At 40.1% G+C, this 23,263-nt stretch overlaps 1 protein-coding gene across 1 annotated transcript in view; it reads right to left on the bottom strand.

Moving 5' to 3' along the window:
- Positions 1-2,989: 2,989 nt before the first annotated feature.
- Phtm (cytochrome P450 enzyme phantom) overlaps positions 2,990-23,263 on the bottom strand; it is a 43,060-nt gene continuing 22,786 nt past the window's right edge. Inside the window, exons 6-13 of the mRNA XM_071707430.1 lie at positions 20,096-20,223; positions 17,725-18,096; positions 5,719-5,867; positions 5,105-5,307; positions 4,028-4,313; positions 3,743-3,895; positions 3,335-3,509; positions 2,990-3,247 (exon numbers count right to left, since the gene is read on the bottom strand). Coding sequence (XP_071563531.1) covers positions 3,069-3,247; positions 3,335-3,509; positions 3,743-3,895; positions 4,028-4,313; positions 5,105-5,307; positions 5,719-5,867; positions 17,725-18,046 — 1,467 coding nt within the window. The 5' untranslated portion in view covers positions 18,047-18,096; positions 20,096-20,223 and the 3' untranslated portion in view covers positions 2,990-3,068. The remainder of the gene's footprint in view (positions 3,248-3,334; positions 3,510-3,742; positions 3,896-4,027; positions 4,314-5,104; positions 5,308-5,718; positions 5,868-17,724; positions 18,097-20,095; positions 20,224-23,263) is intronic.

The raw sequence follows: 23,263 nt of genomic DNA, 5'->3' as shown, positions 1-23,263 counted from the left end.
CGTCAAATTGCGAAAAATTATTGCGTACTTTACTGGATAATTTTCGTGATAAAATCCTGTTTAAATGTTAAATAATAATTTTGAAAGGACAAGATTTTCATATTTGTTAGATGTTGGTTGTGATTGCTGTTTTTAAGATTTTTCTTAGCTGAAATTAACGGCTTATATACATAGCTTGAGCGTAATTGTCGGCTACAGTAATTAATTTGATATTTTCATGTATAAAATCTCGACGATTCCTGAAATTGTAAGAATAAGAAAGCTTTGGAAGCTGTTGGGGTAATTATTCACTGGTCAATAACTCTGTCAATAATCACGCGAGTTGACTCGTACGAACGGTACGTAAGATTCACGCGGCACTTCAGAACGAGAGACGAGCGCGCTTGGCGCGCGCTTACATAAGAGAAACTCGCGCGTTCTGGGTTTCTAACGAAATATCGTCGCCGAGTACATTACGCCGGGTAAGGTTAATGACACGAGAGTCAAGTGGCCCCAAACCGCGCGCAAGTTACGTAAGGTCAGCTCGGCCGGCCGCCGCGTCGCGCCGGTGCGTCCCGGGGACGTGCATTGATAATGGCGCATTTCCCGCAATATTCGTACACGCGAAAAACGCATCTTGGTTGCATCTGCTGTGCAACCGCGACACGTGGCGCCTGCTGCCCCAGTAAGGGCCCTTTTACCTCGCGCTTCGGTACGTAACTTCGTGGCCTTTTCTCGCCGAAGAGTCGGTCGAGCGCCAACTGGCCCGCCACAGTAAAGACAGAAAGTTTGAAGAACCGTTGCTTCAAGGCTTGGCTCAATGAAGCAGGAAGAGGCGTTTTGTGGTTTATTTTCTTCCTTTTTTTTATTACCCAGCACAAAGTTGAAAGTATGTTAGAGCAAGATCTCTTTTTATGGCCCGAGAGAGAATCGCTTGGATTTCTTCATTTCTATCCCGATAGAAATTCGGCTGAATATCACGATGTAATCTGTCAGAAAGTTAACCGATCGTTTCCATGTAAGAATTGATTGGCGTTTTGTTTCGTTCATCGATTTTACCTGTATTATGTGTATGCATTTACATGCACTTGCATTTTTTCCAAATTTTAAATGGACTTATTATTTGTTGTATCAATTATTTATCTTGTACGTTACCACAATCGCAAAAAACTATCTTACAGCATTTCTTACAATTAGTAAAAGTCATTAATTTATTCCTAGGTGTATTTTACCGTTAATATATAGAATGTCATCCACCTTACTATATGATAAATAACTAATTTAGATTACAGAAATAAACCTAGGGAGCAAAGTAAGATTAGTTGATTCCTTTACAAGTCAATTTCGCGTTGGCTGTGTGATTTTATATTCACAATGCGATTCGTGTATCCCCTAATGACATATTTGTACGCAAATATGTTAACGTGAATGAGAAGCAGGAAGAGGCCTTCACGAATGCATTCATCATTCATTTCGAAATTCACCTCGACCTTTTCTTTTCCTTTTAACGAAGCCAATTCCTGGTTCTTTCTTTTCTTTATCTTCGGCAGTATTTTTCTGTGGTTGAAAATGACTAGAAGAAACCGGAGTCAATTTCGGCTTAAGTGAACGGTGCGCTTATAATTTATCCAAGGTCGCTATATTGTGAGATAAAAACGCGTGTTGCATAATGCTGACGATATTTCACAAATCCGATGCGTGAAAAAGAAGAGTGGAAAAAGAGAGAGAGAGAAGAAGAGAGATATGGAGAAAGAGCGAAGCGAAGGAACGGTTTATGTAAAATCATCTCCAGACGCGCGTGATCGCGTTTGACATTTTAACGGCTTGTGTCCGCGTATTGGAAACGCATGGTGGTAAAGACGCGCCAATGCGTAAAATACGAGCGAGGTGCGTGCGAATAAGTGTACCGCTCCATTTCCATAGGGTGGACATTTTCTCGCTGCTCGCCTCGCACCGTGCGCTTTAATAAAGAACGTTCCGTTTAATATCGACGGATTGAGATATTTTGTCGATGTCGAAATATAATTTAACTGCCGCGGTTCGCAATGACGCTACAAACCGGCACGCGGACACACGTCTGACATCCTGCAGCATTCGCTATACCCATCTCGTTATTATCTGCCTTGTGAGCCTCGGCCTACCCTACATGTAAAATCGAGACGCACTTCGTCCCTCGATTTCGCTCGGCAGACATGTTAATGCAGTAAAGAAAACATACAATAGCGCAAACAATAGTGAGAGATTCTCAGTAAGGAAATGTTTTTAAAAGGAAATGCCGAAATTCCTAGATTCTTTCTTTTCTTTGTCTTCGTAGATACCTTAAGGTATCCTGAAAACAAAGAAAAGAAAGGACCTTTGGCATATCTTTTTTAATCTTTTTCATTTCCTATCTTCTTTTCGATTAGTTGCCACTCTCTCTATTTTATCTGAATAATTTCCGTCCTCTCTTTTATCTCAAGTTCAATGACTTATTCTTTCTATGTATTTCTTAGCTTTTCTGATTAGGTCTTATAACAGCTGTATCGTCGCTCCGCTATTTCTGGTGCACTCAATTTTTTGTTGAATTTCTGATTTTGACGAACTTTAATAAACTCGATAAGCTTGCAATATGCACCCAATAAAATTATTATCTATTATTATTAAAGAGATTATGACAGATTCTATTAAATAATATCGTGTATTTCAGTAACGTTTGTGATATAACTCATTACGCTTTGACCAAGTCCTCGGTCCTTGAGAAAGAAACGTAAATTGGCAGGATCGTTGAACTTTTAATAAATGTTGACATAATATGCAAAAAGAACGAGCTTGTTAATGTGTATGTTAATGTAATGTAAACGATCACTAGTCGAGTAAAATATATATTTTGTTTAAAGTTTATATTCGCAATCACAAACGGTATGAAGAAGTTCACAATAAAAGCGTGAAATATAACAGTTAAAGTGTAACGATTAATATTTGGAGTAAGAGCTAATACAGAAAAAAATAAAGCACGTATACGTAGACATAATATCTTTATGAAATTCATATGTATTTTATTTTATATAATGTCACACATATAAGAAACATTGTTGCAAGTGTATATAAGCTTATTCCCGCGATGTAAAAACTAAGCGATGCGGTTTCGGAATCAGGGTAATTCCACACTCACCCTCCAGATCGATACGCATACCGGATGGCACGGAGATAACAAATGAATGAAGAAATCTTGCGGCGAACAGAAATAATATCATCTTGGCCAGTTCGTCACCGACGCACATACGTTTACCTATCGTATTATATGAAACAAACAATGTATGTACGTTTAATATCATGCGAAACCGTTTCCGATCTTACGTCTCCCACGTAAACCTACCTGCTTGATACGGTAAAAAGGCTTTCGGCTTGACGAGGCTTCCATCCTCAGCAATAAATCTCTCCGGTTTAAACGAGAGCGGGTCGTGCCAGTACGAAGGATCGGTATGAATAGCCCATTGCAACGGAACAACCATAGTGCCTTTCGGTACATCGTAATCGCCTATTTGTGTGTCCTGAATGCAAATCATCCTGAGAGTTCACCTCAATTTTTATTTCGCGCGCACAGAAATATGTAAAATTAACCGTTCGATCGTTTGTTGCTGACGTTAATCGACTGCGAAGATATTAAATAATTATTAATGTAAGTCATAATTAGGCGCGTTCGACTTCATGGAATAAAACAGTACGAAGAAGCATCGCGCTGCCTGTTGATTCTTTCATTCTATTTGTTACTTGCTACAATTACCTCTATTGTTCCGTGAGGGATGCCGACCGGTACCACGCTCCGCAATCTTTGCGTCTCTGCGATGGCCGCCTCCAGTCGAATTAAAAGCAGTCTGTCCTCCAAACTGGGTAGCTTTTGTCCTAACAGCTCGTTCATTTCGTCCTGAATTATTTTCTGCACAGAGAGACAAGGACGCATAGGGTTCGAAGAGATTGCACGGCGGGTCGATAACTTTCCATTGAGAGGAACGTTCGCTTAAAATAATATCTCTTACGAAAAGGCATAAATTCAAGGATACAGGCGTACTTGCTCGTCCGGATGTGCTGCCATGAAGAGCAGGAACCAACGGAAAGTTGTCAAAGTTGTATCAGTGCCTGCACCATAAAGATCGGCTAGCAGGTGATAAAATTGCGGTTGTGTGAAATATCCATTGTCCTCATTGGCACTCATTGCCTCGTCGAAAGCCGCGAGGAAGCTATCCATTTTCTCGCGTCGAGCACGATGCTCGTCAATAATTTTTTGATATTCCTGATGCGTTTTTAACTTGCCACCGATAAGTGACTCCATTACTTTGCCATATCGTGGCAAAAATCTAAATAATTAGAGAAATATTCAACAAAAGAATTTAGCATTCAAATTATGTCGGTTGAAATTAATTTTTTTAACTCTTAAACGCAATGTAATTTCGCTGTTATTAACTGTAAAGTATGGTCGGTTAAATTTCTTTAAATATGCTTTATTTATATATGTAAAGAAATATATTGTTCACGTATAATATACGCCATCTAAACAAAATGAATATATAAAAGAAGATAGAAATTCGAAATAATAAATATGTGTCAGCGATTATCACAATATCCGTTTATTGACGGTGTAATTACGTTATCTTACATCCGCTTTACCATCGTTAGAACAAGCTAATTTGATTTTATAATTATAACCTTTTGTTGAGGACGTTTTATCGACAACCTTCCAGTCTAACTTATGCAAACTTAACGTGATGATTTTGCATGAATAAAAATGTCCTTCGCGCTATTTTTTTTAAACAAAGATTTGTATTTGCTCTTTGCTATACAGTTCAATTTATCATGTCACTTGCGTACGCACAAAAAGGCAGTTGCCTATCTTTCCATGTTTATCGCACAAAAGCCACCGCCTTCGATGAAAAACACGGCATTTTTTGCATGGTATAAACACTGAATAAATCATTGTCGCATCGTCAACGTGTTAATGGCTGTGCGGATCAATTTACTCAGTTTCTTTCTTCACAATAATGGTTTACTTTTCGTTAGGAGGATCAAAATCATGTGCTATAGGTATAAATCGGCGAGGATTTTCAAAGGATCTCTGTCAAGGATAATGTGTCAAGGGATATTGTCGTACCTGAGAAACGGCAAAAAATTAAGTGGCCCTGCTACTCCGATATGCTTAACTCCTTCCTCTTGCAGGTGTCGCAGCCATTTCCACACCTCGTCGTTCTCGTTGTAAACTTTACCAAACACGAGATCGTTCATCATGTTACCCACACAATGATGGAGCGTCTCGAGGGGATCAATACCGTCTTCCGTAGTGAGCTCTTTTAGTTTCTAAGATATCAATAAGGAAGGTATTTCGTCATTATTATTAATCTGCTTCCCTTTCCATATGCCTTTAGTTAACGTGAAACGATTTTGAAATATACGCTCGTAATACTTCAAATTCGTGGTAACATATCCGTGCTAACATAACGGATTGTCGAGCAAAAAAATTTTTCTTTCGATATTATATGCGCCTGTTTTTACATTAAGACTGTTAAGCGAAAACGATGGCATCGAAATGTCATGCAGAAATTAATAGCTTCATTAAATGCGATGACATTTCCAGATAAATAAATGTTAACTTGAGCATGAATTGAATATTCCTTCTAGAATGAAATGTTCGGTCATCGACATACTCGTTTAGGGGCAGATTTAGTGACACGACGGCCTTGTGTTAAATACTCTGGACGCTTAATTTACCGACGTGCACTCGTTCACGGCTACGAGAATCCTTTGTTCCATTTTGTCCCTTTTAGTACAGGGTAGTTTCGTCATGCCGAAATTCTTCAGACATCCGGCTACAAATCTTCTTTGATCTCTCCAGAGATCACCCTCCGCGCAAATGAGACCTGCGGAGTGCATAAAGAAACGCCGATAAAGGTCGATTGTCACTATCGGTAAGGCATGGTCACGAGCCGATTCAAAATCGTTGCCACTAAATTCAATGCTTTTTCGAGTTTGCGTTCACACTGCCGGTCACGCATGACCGTGTGTGAATGCAAACTCGAAAGAGCATTAAATTTGCAGTGTCAATGCAGACTCGAAAAAGCATTGCATTTATTAGTGGCAATGATTTTTGATTGATCGTGACCGGACCGCGACTGGACCGTGACTTAACCGATATGATAGTGAGAATATCGACCTTGAGTCTCGTTCGAATTTCCTCTTTCCTCTCTTTTTTTTTTCTTCCCTCGCGCGAAGGCGATCCTCGTCGCACCTTAATCACGCGGTCATAAATAAGCCGCCACCCGAACGTGCCTCCGTCGCGTTCCCTCTTTCTGCGTGGAGGCGAGCCGCGCTTCGTGGTGGGAGGGTGTAAAAAATAGCGAGAGGATTACTGTCATTCCGTAAGTAGGCGCAGCCACTGAACTCGCCGAAGGATAATCCTCGAATGAATAAACAATAATCTCTCACCGCACCCACTCACCGTCCCTCCCTTCGGCGCGCGCGTGTTCGCCGTATAAACCAGACACGGCGCGGTCGTTGATTAATAGCGATCGCGATTGCTGATTAGGCTGATGACGGCGATAGTGACAAAGTGTTCATCGCCGCTGACGTTATCCGCTCGAGTCCTTTTGTTTTCCGACTATTACCGTCGATTCCCTTTAATCGCATTTTCTACTAGTCCCCCCTTTTTTCGTGCTCGTGTGCTCACTTACTGCATATTATATTTTTATCTTGTATTTATTTTTTCAAATAGAAAACATAAAAAAGATGATAATGACAATTGAGCATAAGTACAAGTACAGATAGAATCTCACAGATGGAATCAATTTAAATTCACTCTTATATGCGCGCAGCAATCGCGCTTAATTAGCTCAATAGGAATAGTAATTATATGATTTTTATACGATGCTGGATAATTAAAGGATTATTAAGATCGAGAGACAAGACTTCGCGCCGAAGAGTTTATGCATCTGCGCGACGACGGTGAAGGTGTGTCGCTTATGTACATCTGCTACGTCGACTTTGCAGCCAGATCACACGCGAGTGTCGCCGGCGCGAGAATGATCTCGGAATCTTGATCATCGGTCAATGAGATTATCGAGGTTTACGGTCGATGTGCCGCGGGAATACAGATCGGGATCTGCGGCGTGCAATTTGTCATCATGGTATCTCGGATTATCTACTCTCTCTTTCTTTACGTTACGCGCGAATCCCTTATCAGTTATATAAGAGAAAAAAAGACGAACAGAAGTACACGTATATATCGCAAGCATATATATATAGCAAGACATCACGATTTTTAATCGGCTGTTGGCCGAGAATGGGGTCCACCTTGATTTTTGGCCGCGCATGTTTCCGCGGAACGAAAGCGAACTCGCATCGAGAGAGACGAGTATTTCTACGAATTTAGAATTCGTCATTTTGCACGCTCGAGAGTGACGAGCGCCGAGAGAAGAAATAATGAAAGTCCGCTAGAGTATAAACAGGTCACCGCGCGATGCGTGTTTGCGATACTATTTATCATTCGCAACTTGTTCTAAGAGGCAGCAGCGCTGTCGATAGGTCAGTGTCGTATTTAAATGACGCCAAGAAAACTTTCCGGGATCGCAGGTGCGCCACGTGTGCATTAATCTTTCTGCTTCATCGATCTTAAATTATCTTCGAAGTTCGCACGAAGAAATAAAATTCGTAACGTATAACTGAACTTTCGATTGTAAGATAAATTTTATATTTCTTCGCACAGTATCTCTTATAAGAGAAAAATAATTAATTCAAGGCAATTAACTTTAAGATTTATTTCGAAGTTTTGAGGCACACAAAAATAAATGTCTATTCTACATTTAATTGTAACTGACTATATTGTGTTTTCTTTATTTTTAGCAATTGACTATAATTCTAATATATATTGCAATATAGTATAAATTTCACAAGAAAATTGGAAAAGTATTAAAAAGAGAAGGGTGAAAGAGAATTGCGTATTATAGCTTTGAAGGAGTAATTTCTAAAAGGGAAAGATTACGTACACACAGCTCTAACTTTGTAGTTCGCACGTTTGTTTTTTTCATCCTCGCAATGCATCTGCGCGTGGCAGACGCGAAGCGGGGAAAGGGGGAGACTACGGACAATGAGCTCTCCTTGCCGGTCGATTCTTACGCAACTAAACACCCCGCCGCGGTGATTTCAGGGAATGACATCACTCGGGCACGGCGATCTCCGACGAATTCGCGAACCGCCAGAAATAAACCGGACGAGAGACGGATAATGCATATACACGTTCGAACGTTTCAGGGCCGGTCATTCCACCTCGACCGGCAAAAAACTCGACGAGTGCAGCGCGGGATGGAGGCGACGCGCGATAGTCGTCCTGTCCAAATACAGTCGACCGATCGATCGTGCGTTTTATGGCGTGCCATTAAAATGCCACGACAGCTTTGTCGGCCGGTTGAAAAGTGTGACTATTCGGTAATGATCCTTCGACGAGTGTCCACGACCGAATTATGCACGAGATTCCTAAGGCTGGCTGCGCGACGAGAAGCCATTAGGAAAATATAAGATCTGTTGTATCAAATAAATATAGGTATATAAAATAAAATAAATATTTGCCTACAATAATTCATTGTCCTTATCGCGCAGATAATTGCGAACAATTTTCCGATTGCAAGATTCGACGGATGAGTCAGAATAATCGTCGAAGGGATAATAACTGGTAGTCGAGGAATATTGAACAGCAAATGGTTTAAGAACTGCTCTTTAAAGATCGGAACTATTTTTCTAATTACCTGTTATTATTCAAAGAGCTAATATCGCGAACTGTTACCATTACTCAAAACTGTAAATTAATTCATTTTTTAGATATTGCTGGACATCTTGTTGTTGAAACAATTTCGAAGTTTAAGAATTTGTTCCTCCAACGTTGCTACTTTGCTAATTAATCTATCCTCTCATTAGTATACATGTATAAGAGAAAAAGATCAAGAAATTGATCGCTAATTTTTTTAAACGCATTTATCAGGCTTTAAACGGTCGCAAGCAATTAAATGCTGCTCATTTCCACTTAGCTGATGTTTTTCTTCGAAACTTTCGACCCCTAAGTGAAGTCATTATGACAAATGATACGTATTAAACATATTACCTTATTATTTGTCGAATAATTACTTGTTTGTCGATTCGCTCATTAATCGATCATCAGTACATATATGGAATTCAGGGAAAAGATTACGAGGCCGGTCATAATATTTGTATTTTATGTCCATTTCTACCAATGTAGATTAACTTTAATCTTGGTTTAACTTACTTTTTATCTTTTTTTAGCTCTAAGGATTAAAAGAAGATAAAAAGTAATTAGTTAAACCGAGATTAAAGTTAATCTACATTGGTAGAAATGGACATTTAGTTTTTATCGAGTGACAGGAAACCATTAAATATCATGTTTTTTCTGACACCATGGAAATCGTCGCAACAATTTTCTTTTACGAGGTGTGCGCTGTATGCGCAGTATGTATGTACATCTCGACTAATTGCGTTAACTCGTGAAAGCTGGGGGGGGAGGGGGGGACTCTAGATGATTACCGACGACCTTCGGGTACGCGGGTCGTGACAGGTCGACGATGTGAACGCCAGTCGTCCATACAACGCTCTGTCGCTCTTAACGGGAGAGGCCGTCGGCCCGTCCTTGCGGAGCTAACTGTAATTCCCCGCGGATGCAGAGCAGAACTGTCGACGACCGGGAGAACTTCCTTCAAGGAGACCGATAAAAGTGAGAGTCCTTCGCATCGGCGCGAGCCGCGGCCGGTCCGGGGTTCGCACGGACGTGCCTAACCTACCCAATTGCGAATAAACCGCTCGTTACGAAAACGGGAAAAGATTGATGGATCCCGAACGGCAGCCAGCGATCGAACTCGCTTCGATACGTGATCGTTAGTTGAAGGCGCATGTAAGCGCGGGAGACGGCAATTTATTTTAATTACGAGTACACAGTCGTTAACTGATATAGGTAACGTTTTCTGTAACAATTGGGCAAGCACTCTAATTTATAATAATTTACTTTTATAAATAAGTTCGTGCTATAAACAAGATTTCGAAACTGGAAGTCGTTCGGACAGGATTGCAATTTATGTTTCGGGTAGCTTTACGACGCAACGATGAAAGCTGTACAAAAGTAGTAGATGCTCAATAATTATGTAGAATGAAAAAAAGGGAGACACAAGGATAGTGCGTGGGGATCACCGCAAAGGAAAAAAATATAAAATTCCACCCACACCCAGTCCGGCGTTCGAAAGAGGAAAACAAGCCGTCCGCGGGAAAATCGCGGACGTCTTACGTCAGTGTTACACGCGCTTGTAACAAGCCAGGCGCGGGAATAGTCTCTTGGAAGCTCGGTTGTGTGTGTGTGTGTGTGTGTGTGTGTGTGTGTGTGTGTGTGTGTGTGTGTGTGTGTGTGTGTGTGTGTGTGTGTGTGTGTGTGTGTAATGTTTATTTTGCACGCGCGCCTGCACCGTTGAGTCAGTGCTGTGGTATGCCAAGTCCGATTGGAAACTGCGACGTTTCTATAACGATTTAGATCATCGGCGTTACGCGAACGTTCGCTTCTGCTCGTTACCTTCTTCGAACCCGTGTAAGAAGAACCTTACGTGGAGTGCAACTGAATTAAAAGTCTGTCAACTAACCATTCTGCATGTATCGATTCAATTTAATTGAGAATTGAGGAAGAGAGAAGTCTGACATGATTGATATTCTTTTCGCTAAATGGTGAAGCGGAAAAGCGCAACTTAAACAAAAAATAGAGAAACGAATTTCAATGGTATTCAAGCCTCTCAGAAACCAAACAGATCAACTTCTTTTTTTGTCAATTTCTTAATTTGAGTACCAGAGCGTATGATTATCTTATAGTTTCATTAAGGGGAAAATTGCTTTAAAAAAAAATTATTTTTACCATTTTTTTTCTTTAATTTTCTTAAAATATACATATATATTTAAAAATAACAGGCATCAGTATATGAACTGTCCGCTGAATGAACAGTTCACATCCTATTCATCCTATAATATTATATATTTAATTCTATAATAGAATTAAAGGCTAATTGCGCTTAAATAGGATTATCATGGATCTAAGAGGCTTATTGTAACTTTGAGAGGCTGTAATTTTGATTCAGATTAATATTTTCGGACTTTTTATTTTTATTTTTATTTTCATTTTTAAGCTCTCTCTCTCTCTCTCTCTCTCTCTCTCTCTCTCTCTCTCTCTCTCTCTCTCTCTCTCTGACATTTATGAATACGCCTTAATAATTTTTAATACCGAAAAGTTTTATTTTGTCAAATTATGAAATTAAAACTAAACGTCGGAAATTATTTTGGCTTCTGAGAAACTCATTTATTATTTTTATTATTATTTTTATTCCAGCCATAATGTAATTTTACACAACAAGTAATATACTGATTTGCGAATTTCGAATATTCGATAATATTAGGAGAGACAGTCAAGTCAATGAAAAATATGTCTAGGTGCGTTTTTTCAATAAGAATCTCCCTCCGTGATCGTTGAAGAAAGAAAAGGACGACGACGTCACCAGCAATTTTGGTATAAGTGGCCAAAAGTCGGTCGTCCTCGTCGAAGGATCCTACCAAGCGAATCGCGATGTCATAAAAGTGAATCGTGACAGAGCAATCATTTTTTTTTCTTTATCGGCCGAAATTAGCCGTCGACGTGTTGCAGTTCGTGTGGCAGCGGCAGCGGCACCAAGGACGTCGAGAATTTCAGGTTTCGTCGACCCGCTTAAAGGCCAACGCCGTCGCATCGTTCAGACACTTTTGACGATCGCCGCGATGCAGGTCGATGCACCGCGGTAACGAGAGTGGCGGCGACGATCTATCATTTTCCAAGATCAAGTCTCTCTCCCCCTTCTTCTCCCCTCTTTCCGCTGTACATCGGCGCGCCTTGCCCTCGCTGTACAAGGTGTAATGTGACAGTCTGGGATCCCCGCACTCGGTTGTTAGACTGTAATCGCGATGCCGTCATGTAATCGGCTTCAGTAACGATATCTTCGACTTTTCTACACTTGTTAGTCGGGACTAACGGCGTACGAATCGTCATATCGCATTTACATTTACATTTACATTAACACATTCGTTTTAATTATTGCCGATATTTATTTATTTTTATATATAATATTATTTTTTTGTAAGAATAAAATTTATTTAAGATAGCGTACTTTTTTTTCATTTCGCGACTGTACTCCAAATTATTGTTTAGCTAGAAAATCGCGATATATCGCATTGCGGAAAGCGTCTCAAAATTTATTATCCATATTGACGTGTCATAAAATGAAATTGTTTTCAACAAAGAATATTTCGCATGCAACGTGTAGTTTTGCGAGTGATATTCCAGGATTTAATCCAAATGCGAGAAACAGTCGATTATTTCCCGGTATTCCCGGTAGACGTGTCATAAGGATTAACATTTTCACTTTCGGTTTGTTTCCTAGAAACCTATTAATACCTTTGTGGCCGCCGGCGTTTTAGTTTCCGTTACCTTCTCGTACCTGATCACCGACCTACGGTATTTTCGATCCTTCTTAATCCTTCTTAATCTTGCCTGTTCAAATGCTCATTATAATAGGTTTCGCTAAAATGACTTCCTAGAACGAGTCTATTCCTAGAAATGCCACTATTGTATAGAATAATTTACAAGCCTCAGGTTGTGTATATTCCGATTGTTTTTCGTACTAGTTTTAATGAAAGGATCGTGCATATATTTTTAAATGCTCAAATTATCGCTGCAATTCAGTAACAGCGTCAGCATAAAAATATATATAAATCAATAGAATAGCACGCTTGTCTACAAGATTCTGTAAATCTGTACATTATAACTACATATCTATATTTTTTCGAATGCTAATTTAAAAAACGATAAAAAGAAGAATTTAGATAATTGTTAAAATATAATGATTGAATTAAATAATGGCGCGATTGCTGAAATCCAATCAGCAGAATCGATTACAAACAAATTAGACAAGAAATAAGATAAAAATATAAAAACCGTCAAACATAATGCCACAATTTATAATTCAAACCTTAATTTTTGTCATCTGTCTTTTTTTTTCTAATTCACGATTGACGGAATTCTATGAAACGCGAGTTGGTTGGTCGATTCGGCAATGCGACACGTGACGCGCGATACGAGTAGAGACTTGCGTAATATGTTTATTACGGACGGCGCGTTATCGCCATCTCGGCGCGCTCTATAATAAATTAACGCTATTACGCACGGCTTTATCCGAGCGTGGTGGGGCAACCAGTTTGCCGACCGCATAAGAAATGTGAGCGCGCCCATAAAGAGGCGCGTGTAAACGCACTGTCGAATAATTACTGGTTGCGCCGTCAGAAGGCACGCGTCGGTATTCTTCCCCGTGTCCATCTGTCAGGCATCTCCATTGTCGATTTATGTATGGCATTTCTCTCATAAATTTTTATTGAGCCACTCAAGTATAGGGTATACACCCTAAATTTACCGCGAGGCGGAGAATGAGATGCATAAATAATTGAAAAATATGAATAATTTCCAAGATACACACATTGTATTTTATCGAGAGAAACTGAAGTAATAATTTATTTACGATGCGCATAAATTTAAATAAAAAAAGAGTGAGGTATATAATTTCGAGAATTATATCGATAGTTAATGTCAAGAAGTGCAAATAGAATAAAATTTATTCCTTAATCTATTGCAAGTGGCTTTTATACAAGAAACTTTATCGAGATTTAGAACGGTATTGAATATTAGCTAGTCAAGTGTCAAATATAGTGAAATTATTGCTCTAAAGATGAAATTTTACGACATTATTAGTGCCCAGTTTTGAATGCAATTTTGCATTCTGATTCTGATATTTCAAATAACTATGTATTATTTTATAAATTATTGAGTTTATTTTCACAAACATCTTGTGAATACAATAAATGTATTTTCTTTCTTCTTTTTTTACAGACTATTTGATTATCAATTAAAATAAAATTTAAATATTGGGATATAAATGAAAAGCTATTGCATTCGTCGATTCGTCGGACAACGAGAGAGACAATGGGTTTTTATCGATAGTTTGATTTGACAGAGACATCAACGCGTGGTGATGCGCACTTTCAGACGCCTAAGTAGTAATGATCCGCAATGTCTGGTCGCTCGTCTGATTAATCCCGGCCCTCACTACTTGGAATAAGCGTTAGACACTTCAGAGAGTCTCCCTTTCCTGCCGAGTCGAATGCTCGCGGTCGATCTAACTTTAGCGAAAGTTCACGTATCACAAAATATACCTGCGGACAGTACCTGTTGTCAGAGGCGTGGCTCTCCCCACCGGGCGTTATTCCCGATGAAGAGAAAGAAAGGAAATCCACGGCGGGAGGATCTTTCCTGGATGCCCTGGTGGGGGGCACGAGAAGCGAAGGAAGGCTCTTCGAACGCAGGAGCCTTTTGTGAAAGGTAGCAGAAGCATCTCAATGTCGCGAGGGTGCACGTGCGAAGGATGTAGCTGTACTGAATGTAACTGTGCATCACGAATTCGTCGCATACGTCTAAACTGAGATAGCTTTGTTGCAATTGCTTTAGTTTTTAATTTTCAATTATTTTATCTTCAACATATATAGCTCTTTCTGCAATTTTTCCACGGCTTATTTCGCACTTTAAATTATTTCAAAAAACATGCAAGGCAAGTGTAATCTGTTATTCACATGATGAATTGATACGACGAAAATTAGAATAAATTAAAATTTTTTAAGACTCATAAAAATATGCATGAAATCTGTAAAAGTTGCGATAGCAACTCCTTGATGCAAAAGTAGCAATACAATTTTCATCAATAAGAGATATACGATATTTACAAGGATATTTTCTTAACAAGCCTATTTGCTTCTCTATGTATAAAATTAATTTCACATTATTATTCATTCTATATGCAGAACCGCATCCAAAGATATGACTTCCCAATCTCTGCTTACTCACTTTGTCGTTTATCAATTTATTGTCCTGATTATGAAATAAAGTTTTCACACAGTCCTTAAACTGTTAAGTCCTTAAACTGTCTAAATTTACTTAACAGCTATAAATATTGCATGTAAAATTCAAGAAAAGCAGGTTCTATTAAACCGTCGCCTACTGCGGAAATAAAACTTCCAATAAGTAACTGAATTCATATTTTTAAATTCGAATCCGCGAATGGCTAATCGTCCCGAGGTCGATATCGCGGTCAACTCGTGATGCACGCGAGTATTTATCGGCGCGCCGCTAGATCGGCGCGCATGTAAAAGATCGGCGGCGATAGCGGCGAAGGAAATGAATGGAGAAATCACGGGGCCGTTGACTTGGAGGCATGGCGCCTCGTAAACATCGCCGAAGGCTCACGTACACGCGCGTGTATGCACCGGGCATCGAGAGAAAAAAAAGAAAGAAAGAATGAAGAGGAAAGAAGGCTCGGGGGGGAGGGAGGGGGGAGGGACAAGGAGGCATAGGGAGCGGGGAAGGAGAGAAAGAAGCGCGCCGAAGACGGCGGATTGCGAACGGGAGAATGGGAGCTTTCGAAACGAGGTGTAAAGGTACCACCGGGTCCCGTGGTATACTTTGCCGTGAAATTATCGTCCCGCTCAACTCGGCACGGCACGGCACAGCACCGCCCGGCTCCGCTCAGCTCGGATCGCTGCCGCCGCCGCCGCCGCCGCCGCCGCTGCCGATGCCGACGACGGAATTTGTGGCCTTGCCGGCGAATTTTCAGTCGGCGGGCGAAACTTACGGCCGTTCGAGTAACCCTGTTTTCGTCTGGAAACAAAGGCCGCGCCGCACAAATCAAGGGACAGCCTCCGCGGCGAACGGTAATTTAATCCCGACTTCCGATATTCCCGATGTACATCGACGGAACGCGCCAGGCTCGGGCGTTTTGATTTCTGCATGAGATTAGAGGAACGAAGAAGCCCGGCGAGAGGCGGTAGACGTTCCCGCGATACTCTCTTATCTATCATGTATTATGTCCGCGACAGTCCGTATATCTCGAGTAACGGGGCGACTCGGAGACTCGTGTGCAGAGGACCCGCTATCAAATGTCGCGCCGCGATCGGTATAACGCTCAATCGTAAATCGAAAATCGTAACGGCACTTGGATCTAGAGTCCTCGTTATCGCGAGAACGGGACCATCCGGAGAGTAGGCTGACCAGCCTCTATTCTATTCTCCTTGATGGTTCATACCTTGGCGAAACACGCGGTTTTCTCTATCTTGACAATGATGTGCGACATCGCAATGAATTCCGACAAAAATTGCGCAATGCATACATTGCGCAATTAATTATTATAATCGCATGCTAGGCGATATTAAAGTAATGATTCGCACGTTCTTTCTGCAATGTTTCAACATTCGACATTTTAGGTACTTTATCATTACCCAAAACAAAAATGATTTTAATATAATAGACGGTGTATCTTCGGATTAAAGTAACAAATTAAGATACGAAGTTCTTCGCGCATTTATATTTATTTCAAGCCTTGGTAGGTATCAAAAGATACCGCGACCGTGTAAGAAGTAAAAATTCGATGAAGTAGAATCGGAACATAGATTCTAGAACGAGAATCGCGCGTTACTTTCGAGCGTATTCTAACGACTTCACGGAAATGTCTCAAGTGCTGTTAGAATGGCGTTGCGAGCAAATACGATGCGTTGCCGAAAGAAATTTATTTCTCGTTTACACTCCGAGCCGAGGGTATTGACGAAATGACTTTCACTGTGCGTACACGTCGGGTTATATATATGACGCGAAAGAAATGCTTGTAGGTCGAAGGTTTTAACGATCGGCAGAGACAACGAAGACGCGACGGACGCGACCCGGAAGCTCTCTAAATCCTGCGAGGGCCGAGTCGACCTCGTTCCCTTTTCCCGAGACGGTCGAGATGTTTTAGCTTCTTTTTTTTTGTGAATCCTAAAACACCACCGAACGGCCGATATGTTGTTCAACTGTTAGTAGGTTAGTCGGTCCATAGCGAATCTTCGTTCGTTAGAGGAACCGTTACGTCCTACAACGACAGTAGTGCCCTTTCATTATGACCGCCTCGCTCCATTGTTACCTGCTGACGAGTCATGCTCACATGCATACAATGCGATGCTGTACGCGCTGGGAGAGCTTGTATCTTCAAAGATTATTTAAATTGTAGGTCGAACGCGATTGGCAAAACTTTTTATAAGAACATTTTAATGGCCTTTATAAGCATTTATGTACACTGTTAAATTCGTAGTGTCAAATTATACTCAATTTAAGTCATTTTTAATCATTCCTATAGGTCGGCCACTGTTCCGCCTCAATATGTCGTTTACTGTTTTGTGTTAAAATAATAAATTTCGACACATGGTGGTAATTAAAAATAAAATGTTGTTTAACTCAAGGTATTGGTTTAAATTTCAACACATTTAATATTTAATAATGTAAGTCCATGATTCTTCTACTTATTCGAAATAAGCAGGATAATTGAAACGAATTGAGTAAGATTTACTATATCTTATCCATTACATCGATTTATAAAATGCTATGCTACCTAGGCTTTTTGTAGATTTGTAGTCAAAAATTTTAACCTGTTGCCTGCAAATATTATACCTTCCCTTTTACATTTTTATTTCAATCAGCTGTTTAATTTCAATTTTATATAGTTTGTCCTGCGATCTTTATAAATTTATTATACTTTTCTTTTATTTCTGTGGCGAATTTATTCTTATAATAAGAAAAGAAATTTCACTCACCGTATCCCTGCATCATTCCGTGCGTCAAGTACAACGGAGCCCGGCCGGCAAACGCATCCTTGGCAAAGGTCTGCCTTACCAGCTGTGGATCCGATAATAATACTGTGTACACAGAGCCCATTCGTAGCCCACAAATCGGGCCATACTTCCTCGCCAGTTCCGTCAGCGACACATGAGGACGTACGGGATCTATCCATGGTAGATAACCGAACAACGGAACCCCAGATGGTCCCGGTGGAAGTCGAAGTGACTTGCGATTTTTACAAAAGAAGACGTAGATAAGAAGCACGAGCGATACGCCCAGAATAATAAGGGCTATCATTGTGATCCCGTTTCAGCGGAAGCAGAAATGCTGCAACGATGCTGCGTCGCCTGCAAATGAAAGATGATGCTTTCGAGCGCGACACGAAATGTACTTTTTATTTTTAGCAGAAAAAGAATTACAACGTTATCTCGTTGCGAGATAATTTTTACGCAGATGCAGCCGTGCGTGAAACGACGGCATGGATCGTTTTCGTAATGAATAATGACTTTATAATCGAGTCGTTTGGATCGTCGCGTCACCGCGTTCCGTGAAAGATCCTCTCGCGCGAGATACGCGCGCGAGTCACGCGGATGTAGTAAATTACGCGAATGTGCCTCCCGACGATCCCTCGGTGATCGTGAACGTTCGTAATCGAGGGAACGCGATTTCAACTTCCAGGAACGGCAGAAGCGAGTGATAAACACAACCTTTCTCTGCGCCTACGGCGAGTGGCACGCACTCGTGTAAAGTTATCTCATTAGCGAGGCACGTGCACGTACACAATCGCCGAGAGGATAAGGAACGATTCCGTGCTGCGACTACGCGATATAGGCCGACACGTGGTCAAACACGTGCCGATGAGCCGGCGATGAATCGAGGAAGCTTACTTTCGATGGCGCGCCCGCGCCGGCGAGATTTTTATAGCCGTCAACCATCGGTTCGGTTCGCAAATGCTTAGCGGTTACGGCATTTCGTATTTTTATCAAATCCACTACGTATAAAGTTGACCCTTTCACGTCTAATGAATAATAAATGTTTCCAGTTTCCCGGATAAAATAGTAGAGATTCTCCGACAACTAGGAGAACGCTGCGCGCTTTGTTTGTGATTGATATAAATTATCTTGACTTAATAAATATTTGAATGCAGCAAATGTATTTAACCATGTAAAGAAAGAAATATATATGGATTTAAGTAATAATTACTTAATAATAAAAAATCTATTAACTGTATATATATATATATATATATATATATATATACAGTTAATAGATTTTTTATTAATGCTATATATATATATATATATAGCAAGTTCATAAAACAATTTTAGTCGCAGCGTGAAGCTATCGTACAACAACCTTAAATACAACTTATGTATGAGGGGGTACCGAAAAGTTTCTGGAATTATTTTTAAAAAAAATTTTCAAGTGTATTTACAGGTCTGAAACTTTAATCCCCTTTGAAGTACTCCACAAGTGGGAGAGGCGCTTGGATTGTTGTATTGAGTCACATGGAGAGTAGCTTAGCAATCGAACGTATTGGATCTTACTTTTAGAACCAATAAATTCAAATGGGCACTGAACGTGTCCAATGTGATTACTTTGCATTGAAGAAGAAATATATATTTACAAAAGGCGTTTATCGCACGAGTTTTTAGTCCCTGCGGTCACTTCATGTTGGTCCCTAAGGAATTCCTTTCAACATCAAATTCAAAGGAATTCCTTTGAACATTAAATTTGATTTTAGTTTAGAGACCATGATAAAGTCCGCAGGGACTAAAAACTCATGCGATAAGCGTCTTTTGTAAAGATATATTTCTTCTTCAACGCAAAATAATTTTCTTCATCTAACGTCTAATTTAAATTTTATTTTGAAACGTCACAATAGTTTTTAGAATATAATAGTAATTCGAAAATATGATTATTATATTTATACCTGTTTATTTCTTATGTAATAGAAATTGGATAATTATAAAAAAGATTCCTATTAAAATATTAAATTTGTAACTAAATCTATAAAAGTCTTTGTAACTGAAAGTTATGTTCATTAACTCATTATTTAAATATTAAAGGAATTAAAAATAACAAAACCCGTTTTCAAATATCAAAATTGAAATTCAAATTGACAGACGTGGTAAAATTAGGTATACATTCAACACTTGTTGTTCTAATATTAAACTTTGTAAAGCTTTAATAATTTTTTAGGTTATAATGCAATTTTATACACAAATCACACAAATCTGATTTCTGAGTAAGTTATGATTTAAAAACATAGGTATCCTCAGCGTATAACAATTATATAAAACGTTAGACTCGGGAAGCAAGTATAACGTTGGGAGTGAAACTTACCGAATCTGCGAGCACCGAAATCCTGCCACAGAAGCCTGCTACAGCAGCCACGATGTCCGTGGTCCTGGTGGTCCACGCCCGCTTGAATAATATTATAACTGGTTGAGCGGGAATTACGAAACTCGAATCTGTAGCAAGGAAAAAAGGATATGCGCGATTTTACATGAAGAAATGTACAGATAATTATTATTTACGTGATAAATGCCGATTGAGATAAATTCCACAATGTAGATATACATACAACTGTTGTTTTTTTTTCTTTTCGGAAGGAATACGTTGTAGGAAAGACTATTCGATGTAACATCGACCACAGTGTCGAGCTAAGTGGCGTTGCCAAGCAGTTGACGAAAGTGATCCCCGGATCGTTTGACTACCAAATGACAACTTCTCCTTGCTGCGACAGCAAAGATTTGTTCCGCGATATTCGACGACATTAGAGTAGAGATCACGTTTTCGTACGTATTAAAACTTGAGATCGAAAACTCGCATTTAAATTAAACGATATTTAATATTTTCTTAACCATTTTATCTGAACAATTACTAAGATATTTAGAGACGTCACAATATTTCACATCAGCCGATCAAGAAATCTCTTATGATATTGACATATTATTATGATATCGACATATCATGGAAGATGCTTGTGTCGTAATATCATTTATATTTAAAAATTGATTTGATATGTGTTATGAATTATTAAACGTATAATGTAGCAAGAGTAATAAAGATAAAATTTTGATACAGAATATCCTTCAAAATTCTGTATTCGCGGCACCTATGCGTCGGAAGTTTTCAATGCCTTGGAAATATTCTGCATGCATTCATGACGCCTATGCGTTCGGAAGTTTTTGGTGCCTTGGAAATATCGGAAGGTGTGCTTTGCTTTGGCTTTTATGAACCAATTAAATAATCTGTTTTGTTAGAAATGTTCGCGCTCATAATTTACGATTATTTGAAAAATATCTTATTGTTAGAACTAATTGCAGGCACGTATGTTTACTGACACTCCAATGTCCTATGCATTTTAATCTCGGTTTAATTTACTTTTTATTTTTTCCTAATTCTTATTGTCAGAACTAGAGAAAGATGAAAATTAATTTAAACCGTGATCAAAGTTAATCTACATTGGTAGAAATGGACATAAGAGTGAAATTCTATTAAATATTGCGTTTTTCTATATATAGGTACAAATTTATCGCGGATAAATAAAAGCTTCATGTAACCAAGTTCCTCATCAGTTGCGTTTATGGTCATGAGAGAACATTATGAATGTATTCCTAATACTTTTGTGCAAACGTAGACGCACACAAATTTACCAACGACCCATTGCCCTTACACACACGACTGGCCTTCTCGGCTCACCTTACGAGCACGTCTGTATGTGCACTCACCTCCGCTCACGTGAGAGCTATCGCTCGCCTCCGCCAATCACGTGCGAGTTTGTACGTCGATCGTGCAGGCCGAATTCAATTCATTTGATACGTGCCCGAACGAGTTAAAGTGAGGAAAAAAAAAGAAGAGGAAGAGCTCAATTTCCTATCGACCTACTGGCCCCTTGAAGAAGTTTGGAAGATACATTTCAACCGCCGAAGCATACTTCTCGATTTCTTGGAAAGCTATATTGGAAAGATGGTGAGAAACGGTTGAATCTTTTGGTACTAATACCCGAGACTCCCGAGAGTACTATTCCATTGTCGTGTATGGCTTATTCAAACATGCTGATTGGCTACAGGATAGAGAATTTCTGAAGACTCGAAAACTTCGAATCGAGTCGAGACTCGAAGACTTGTCGCTAACTAAACACAGTATCGATGTATACAACAGATGCTTTTATGTACAAAAATGCTGGAAAATATATAAAATATTCTATTTTTTAAAATTCGTAATGATATTTGGTTTTATCTTCATTTTTATCTTACAAAATCAAATATAATCTGTTCTATAGAAAATTAATAATTTTTTTTTCTCTTAATTTATGATTAAAAATTTACAATGGATAGTAATGACTTTCTTTGACGTTTGAAGCGCGATAAGATGAAAAGTGCGCCTTCAAATCGTTCTGAAGAAAGTGCGATGAGCCGTTGAGCGATCGGTGGACGCGCAAGCCGTCCTCGGCGCGTGCAGAATCTGCTCGCGCGCTACAGATAAATCACGCATTCGCAAACGCACGCGTACGCACAACGAAGGTACGCTACGTGAAGAGGCTGCTATGCTCGGTGAAGCCATAGCCATCGGACGCTGTAGCACCCGACGGGCGCGCCACTTTCCCTCCCGTGAATCGAACTGAATTGTGCGGAGGAGGAAGAGGAGCAGGAGAGGAGCCACCGGAGAAGATGACGAAGAGGAGACGCGCGCATGAAGAGAAGGCCGAAACGTGATCGGCCGTGCACGTTGCACGGCACGATAATTGAAACGCACTCCCGGGGCTCACCTACAATGACGGATCGCACGCACTCGGAAACGTGAGACACGTTGATGATAATTACGCGAACGCGCCGCGCAATTATCAACGATCGTACCGCCGGCGGTACCCGACCTGTCGTCATCCAGCTTTCTCGGAGGCACGCCGCGCGCTTACCCGCTGACAATGGTCCAATCCTTGCCTGACCGTGCACCCTTATGCCTACCAGATAACACGCGAGTGTTAAAACTTAAACACTGTATTAACTCGCCGAAGACTAATAATTTAATTGTCGGATTTCTAGGATTTGCACGCGCTGAGAAAAAAGGTAGAGAATTTACGCCCGATGGCTCTACAATTTCTTTTGGAGATCAGTTACTAAATAAATAGTTGCAATTGCGAGTAATTATCTCACTCTATGTTTTAATTAATTATAAATTCGACATACAAAAAAAGACGTCGAATATTCGAAGTTTCTCAAAAGAAACGGAAGACTGTGGGCTCGTTTTCTGCCCCAGAAATTAATTCGCCAGTTGTTTAAGAGAACGCACCTCAGACACTTCCTCCGACAAAGAGGCTCTAAAACTCGCAATCGATAACTGCTACGGCGCGATAGCGCGATCGCGGAGAAAAAGGGAGGAAGAGAACGAAGGGCGGACGTCGACTCCTTAATCGGCTCCTGCTCGGGCCTCGATGAATAAAACGAACGGCCGCTGATGAGAGATCAGTAGCCCCCGCAGTGGACCCCCGCGCGACTCCCTCTCCTT

The sequence above is a fragment of the Temnothorax nylanderi genome, unplaced genomic scaffold (assembly GCF_030848795.1).
Source record: "Temnothorax nylanderi isolate EJ_2023f unplaced genomic scaffold, tnyl_v1.0 TNYL_tig0058_pilon, whole genome shotgun sequence".
Lineage (NCBI taxonomy): Eukaryota > Metazoa > Arthropoda > Insecta > Hymenoptera > Formicidae > Temnothorax > Temnothorax nylanderi.
Note: the sequence above shows the minus strand (reverse complement) of the source record. Positions and strands in the feature narration are given on the sequence as shown.